The sequence below is a fragment of the Blennius ocellaris genome, assembly GCF_963422515.1.
Source record: "Blennius ocellaris genome assembly, chromosome: 16".
In the NCBI taxonomy this organism is placed as follows: domain Eukaryota; kingdom Metazoa; phylum Chordata; class Actinopteri; order Blenniiformes; family Blenniidae; genus Blennius; species Blennius ocellaris.
In genome coordinates this window covers 24,211,826-24,219,069 of record NC_137665.1, presented here as the reverse complement: position 1 = coordinate 24,219,069, position 7,244 = coordinate 24,211,826, and the positions used below count along the sequence as shown (strand labels likewise).

General features: G+C 41.6%; 1 protein-coding gene across 1 annotated transcript; it reads left to right on the top strand.

Moving 5' to 3' along the window:
• Positions 1-324: 324 nt before the first annotated feature.
• On the top strand, positions 325-6,921 carry LOC308141086 (protein rogdi homolog; the record flags this gene model as incomplete). The annotated part of the gene is made up of 7 exons (XM_080511089.1): positions 325-333; positions 723-818; positions 901-999; positions 4,578-4,691; positions 4,778-4,827; positions 5,107-5,233; positions 6,901-6,921. 7 exons carry the CDS (start codon positions 325-327, stop codon positions 6,919-6,921), a joined length of 516 nt encoding a protein of 171 aa, XP_080367215.1.
• Between the last annotated feature and the right edge of the window lie 323 nt (positions 6,922-7,244).

Genomic DNA, 7,244 nt, shown 5'->3' with positions numbered 1-7,244 from the left:
TTTTTTTTTTTAAGTATAAATATGAAAACTGACAGAGGCTGATCTAAAAACACTAGATTGGCAAAAATGACATTCAAAACCACCCTTGGTCAGAATTAATTAATGCGTCCCTGAACGCCCCCCCCCCTCCCCCCGCCCCCCGTCCCCCCCCCAGTATAGTTCCTCCATTCTTTACTTCGTACAAACATGGTTTAAGTAAAAACACTCTCAGCTGGATTAAAGCTGAATTTGAACCTAAAACGGCAAAGAATGGTGCTTCTTAGACGGTAATGTTGGTAGATACCGTAATGTCTGGACTAGAAGCCACTACGTTTTTCACGCGCTATGATCCCTGTGGATAATACAATGACGACAGCTACCATTCTGTGGATTTTTAAGGCTTGACAGGCTTATTGCCGCATCATTTTTCACTTTTCACAGCACTCCGTCAGGTTTCTCTTGAATTCCCCGAGAAGATCACATAAATGTGTTGGTTTAGTTTCGGGTCATGTTAGAAAAGAGCCCAGTGTCTTCGAGCAAACCCTCGCAGAACTTTAACCGGCGGTAGTTCCTGATGCACGTTTTGCTCAAAGGCCATTTCCAGTTCCAGAGCTCCTCCCTCCCTCCCTGGTGATATACAAGTTGGTTAATGTTCAGTTGAAAGACCAAATATTTGAGGGCCTTGAAGCGTGGCTACTGCAGGGACCCGGCCCAACACCCACTGACTGTTGTTTCTGGATCAGATCCAGGATGCCAGGAACCACGTGAACCAGGCTCTGCTGCTCCTCAGCAGCCATGACGACAGCGACCACTTCAAGACGGGCGCTGAGGTCAACAAGGTGTGTGTAAGCAGGAGACCCCGTCCCCCCCGCCGGGTTTCTGTGTCTGTCCTCTAAAGTTCTGTCTCTTCTGCTTCTGCAGCTGATGGACGCTGTGATGCTGCAGCTGACGCGAGCGCGAAACCGCCTCACCACGCCGGCCTCCCTCACGCTGCCCGAGCTCGCCACCAGCGGACTGATGGTAACGCGGGAAGGTTGGGGGGGCGGGGCGTCCAGTCCTGGTCCTGGTCCTGGTCCTGGTCCTGGTCCTGGTCCTGGTCCTGGTCCTGGTCCTGGTCCTGGTCCTGGTCCTGGTCCTGGAGGTTTTACAGGTCTCCTGCTTCGGCACGCCTCAATCTAACGTGGGCGTCTCATCGTGTTTGGAAAAAAAAACAAAACCAAAAAGCGAGTAAAGAGAATCCCAGAGCCGTCAGCTGGAGAGACCTGAACCATGCAGGAACCTCGAGGACGGTGCACCTGGATAGATAGATGATAGATAGATGATAGATAGATAGATAGATAGATAGATAGATAGATAGATAGATAGATAGATAGATAGATAGATAGATAGATAGATAGATAGATAGATAGATAGATAGATAGATAGATAGATAGATAGATAGATAGATAGATAGATAGATAGATAGATGATAGATGATAGATAGATAGATAGATGATAGATAGATAGATAGATAGATGATAGATAGATAGATAGATAGATAGATAGATAGATAGATAGATAGATAGATAGATAGATAGATAGATAGATAGATGATAGATGATAGATAGATAGATAGATGATAGATAGATAGATAGATAGATGATAGATAGATAGATAGATAGATAGATAGATAGATGATAGATAGATAGATAGATGATAGATAGATAGATAGATAGATGATAGATAGATAGATAGATAGATAGATAGATAGATAGATAGATAGATAGATAGATAGATAGATAGATAGATAGATAGATAGATAGATAGATAGATAGATAGATAGATAGATGATAGATGATAGATAGATAGATAGATGATAGATAGATAGATAGATAGATGATAGATAGATAGATAGATAGATAGATAGATAGATAGATAGATAGATAGATAGATGATAGATAGATAGATAGATAGATGATAGATAGATAGATAGATGGATGATAGATAGATAGATAGATAGATAGATAGATAGATAGATAGATAGATAGATAGATGATAGATAGATAGATAGATAGATGATAGATAGATAGATAGATAGATAGATGATAGATGATAGATAGATAGATAGATAGATGATAGATAGATAGATAGATTGATGATAGATAGATAGATGATAGATGATAGATAGATAGATAGATGATAGATAGATAGATAGATAGATGATAGATGATAGATGATAGATGATAGATAGATAGATGATAGATGATAGATAGATAGATGATAGATAGATAGATTGATGATAGATAGATAGATGATAGATGATAGATAGATAGATAGATAGATAGATAGATAGATAGATGATAGATAGATAGATGATAGATGATAGATAGATAGATAGATAGATGATAGATAGATAGATAGATAGATGATAGATAGATAGATGATAGATGATAGATAGATAGATAGATAGATGATAGATAGATAGATAGATAGATGGTTAGATAGATAGATGGATAGATAGATTGATAGATAGATAGATAGATAGATAGATAGATAGATGATAGATGATAGATGATAGATAGATAGATAGATAGATAGATAGATAGATAGATAGATGATAGATAGATAGATAGATAGATAGATAGATAGATAGATAGATAGATGATAGATAGATAGATAGATGATAGATAGATAGATAGATAGATAGATAGATAGATAGATAGATAGATAGATGGATAGATAGATAGATAGATAGATAGATAGATAGATAGATAGATAGATAGATGATAGATGATAGATAGATAGATAGATGATAGATAGATAGATGATAGATGATAGATAGATAGATAGATAGATAGATAGATAGATAGATAGATAGATAGATAAATGATAGATAGATAGATAGATAGATAGATAGATAGATGATAGATGGATAGATGGATAGATGGATAGATGGATAGATGATAGATAGATGATAGATAGATAGATAGATAGATAGATGATAGATAGATAGATAGATAGATAGATAGATAGATAGATAGATAGATAGATTATTACTTTATTCATCCCAGAAGGGAAATTGTTTTGTTGCAGCAATCTGGTACATACGAATATTATAAAATACAATAGAATAGAAATAAAAGTAAAAAATAAAAATATAAAAATATCTGGGGATAAGACATGAAGTAAAACACAGAACGGAACATGAGCACTTAGAAATAAGCAGGAGATAAAAGCAAGATAAATAGTAAGGTGCAGTGGCAGAGCCATTAGAAGTACACATTATATAATAATAATAACAATAATACAGATAATAACAATGTGTAATAGTGTTTAATACTCGTGTATAGTACTACTAATAATGGTAGCAAGAATATAACAATAACAATATGGTAGCAATAAAATAACAAACAATAAGAATATATATGTATATCAGTAATAATAATAATAATAGTACCAATAGTAATAGTATACTTATAATAATAGTACCAATGGTAATAGTGTACTTGCACATGTATAAATATATGTATATGTACGTGCAATATGAAATATAGGATATAACATAAGTATCAATGTAATTTAGTCCAGGTGGTGATGATTGAGGCTCTGACGGAGGTAGAAGAGTTAAAAAGTCTTATTGCTGTGGGGAGGAAGGATTTCCTGTTCACCCTAGAGGTTCACCCTAGAGGTTCACCTCTAGTGTGAACCTCTAGTGTGAACCTCTAGTGTGAACCTCTAGAGTGAACCTCTAGGGTGAACCTCTATGGTGAACCTCTAGGGTGAACCTCTAGGGTGAACCTCTATGGTGAACCTCTAGTGTGACCCTCTAGTGTGAACCTCTAGTGTGAACCTCTATGGTGAACCTCTAGGGTGAACCTCTATGGTGAACCTCTATGGTGAACCTCTATGGTGAACCTCTACGGTGAACCTCTACGGTGAACCTCTATGGTGAACCTCTAGTGTGAACCTCTAGGGTGAACCTCTAGTGTGAACCTCTATGGTGAACCTCTATGGTGAACCTCTACGGTGAACCTCTAGTGTGAACCTCTATGGTGAACCTCTAGGGTGAACCTCTAGGGTGAACCTCTAGTGTGAACCTCTAGTGTGAACCTCTAGGGTGAACCTCTATGGTTAACCTCTAGTGTGAACCTCTAGTGTGAACCTCTAGGGTGAACCTCTAGGGTGAACCTCTATGGTGAACCTCTATGTTTAACCTCTAGGGTGAACCTCTATGGTGAACCTCTATGGTGAACCTCTAGGGTGAACCTCTAGGGTGAACCTCTAGGGTGAACCTCTATGGTGAACCTCTATGGTTAACCTCTAGGGTGAACCTCTAGTGTGAACCTCTATGGTGAACCTCTATGGTGAACCTCTAGGGTGAACCTCTAGTGTGAACCTCTAGTGTGAACCTCTAGGGTGAACCTCTAGGGTGAACCTCTAGTGTGAACCTCTAGGGTGAACCTCTAGGGTGAACCTCCAGGACCCAGAACCTCCATCAGCTGGTGGACTGAATAAAGTGACTTCGATAAGCTTCGATATCAGAGGCTTCAAACAGCTGGACTTTAAACTGTACCATTGTTCCTCATCGGGCCGTGTTAATCAGTCAAATCCTTTCTCCTCCACAAAATGTTCCCCCCCATCCCGGGGACGTCATGGTCAACTTCTACATCAACCTGAGTAAACTGTGCCTGACGGTGTACCAGCTGCACACGATGCCCCCGAACACCACCAAGGTCAGATCAGAAAGCATGGAGGAGGTGGTGGTGGTGGGGGGGGGACTAAACTGTGACCAAACTCTTCTTCTGACTGTTCTTTGCAGAACTTCAAACCAGCCGGGAGCTCGGTGCTGCACAACCCTGGAGCCATGTTGTAAGTCCTGAATCCCATGTTTAAACTCAGAGGTCAGAGGTCAGAGGTCAGGGGTCACTAGAGTACTGAAATAAAAATAAATGTTAAGTCCAGACAAATATTGGTGAGAAACCGTCCATGTTTGATCAATTCTTTCACGCTGGTCGCCGCCACACGTCCTTCATGTTTGTTCTGTAGTCAGTGTGGTTCTCCTCCTACAAACAGTGTGAATGTAAGGTTCCCCCTCTGCCGGGCCGTACGCTTCACACCCTGATCCACACCTGGTCTCGCCCCCTGCAGTGAACTGAACAACAACCGCTTCCAGGTGAGCCACGTCCACAAGGTGGAGTGTGTGGTGCCCTGGCTCAACGGCACGCTGGTGTTCTTCACCATCTCCCTGCAGCTGTGCCAGCAGCTCAAAGACAAGGTGACGTGTTCTAGATGCTCACATGTTCTCCACCAACACATGTTCTCCACCAACACACATGTTCTCCACCAACACACGTTCTCCACCAACACACGTTCTCCATCAACCCACATGTTCTCCATCAACCCACATGTTCTCCACCAACACACATGTTCTCCACCAACACATGTTCTCCACCAACACACATGTTCTCCACCAACACACGTTCTCCATCAACCCACATGTTCTCCATCAACCCACATGTTCTCCACCAACACACATGTTCTCCACCAACACACGTTCTCCATCAACCCACATGTTCTCCATCAACCCACATGTTCTCCACCAACACACATGTTCTCCACCAATATGCATGTTTCCACCAACACACATGTTCTCCACCAACACACGTTCTCCATCAACCCACATGTTCTCCATCAACCCACATGTTCTCCACCAACACACATTTTCTCCACCAACACACATGTTCTCCACCAACATGTTCTCCACCAACATACATGTTCTCCACCAACATGTTCTCCACCAACACATGTTCTCCACCAACATGTTCTCCACCAACACATGTTCTCCACCAACATGTTCTCCATCAACCCTCCAACCTAAACTCCAAATGACACACACTTCATTTATCTCACCTGATTTTTGTCAAACCAACTACTGGAGTTGGGAATCTTCAACCGGTTCTGACTTATCTACCTAGAACGTATCTAGAACTACACACTGGTCTCAATCAGTGGCTGTACCGTGGTGTAATGTGGAGGTGCTGTAGGAGGCCTCCTGACACTGTCAGGCTAAATGTAAAGCATCTTTAGATATCCGACATCCATATCGGTCAGATATCAGCCAAGAAAACGACTCACATTTTATCGGACTGCATTTAAAAACTGGGATATAAGCGCTCCGATCGTCCTGGACGACCGGCCCCTCCGTCGGTGGCGAGTAACGTGGGGTTTAAACACATAATTGAGCTCCTCCAGCCTCGCGACATTACTCCTCGCCACCCCGGATACATGAAGAAGTTCTAAAGTCTATTGCCGCACAATGCTTATCTTGCTGGAAAGAAAACAATCACATCATGCTCTGACTGCAGGAAGTGGCGATGGAGGAGTAGCGAGGGTTGTCAGCAGGTTAGTTAAACATTGTTCTGGACACAGTCGGTGGAACTGGAGCAGTGAACTATTCACTTTGAGCAGGTGGACGGTGGACAACGTCGTCTTGTGGGTTTTGTTCCCACCGTGTACTGACAGTAAGAACTTGAATTGTTTTCCACTTTAAAGGTATAATTTGTTACTTTTCAGGGTCTTCTAATTCATTTTTTTGTAGAACAGAAAAACACACACTCTTTCTAGAAACAGTGGCGTTTAAGACGACTCTATCCAGTTAAAGCAAAATTCCATCACTAGGATTTTTTCTCAGCATTCTAAAGTGATGAGGACTTGACCAGGAGCAGTTTTGAGGTATTACTGGTCACACAGGCAGCCTGCATGAGTGTCGGATGTATTTAACGTGAGGCAAATTGTAATTGGCCTGTAACCCTGGTGTGTGAAACCAACACTGTCATTAACAAACCACCTGGCACTGCACCAAAACCACATCTTGTACGTTAAGCAGCCGTTTTCCACTCAGATGTCTTCATGACGCCTGATCAAGGAGGATTTGTCTCCCAGTCCCTGGAGAAGAAGGTGTAGCGAAGACCAGGCAGGATTCCAACCAGTGTTTTAAAGTGTCTTCATCCACCTTCAGGACAAATAGTTTGGTGTTGGTGGAGCTGCTGTCTGCTTATTGAATCATGAATATTTGTCCCACTACTGTCCTCCAATGCGATGTCTCTGTCTCTCTTTCTAATGTGGCCTTTTAGACTTTCTGGAGGACTTGTGACGGCACCAGCATGGGCTTGTTTGGAATGAATATGAAGGCTTTATTAATGCTTGGTGATCATTTATCTCCTGTCCTGTTGGATCTCAACTGAGAAGGTGTCTGTTTGTGTTCCAACAAAATGATGTGGTTTCCA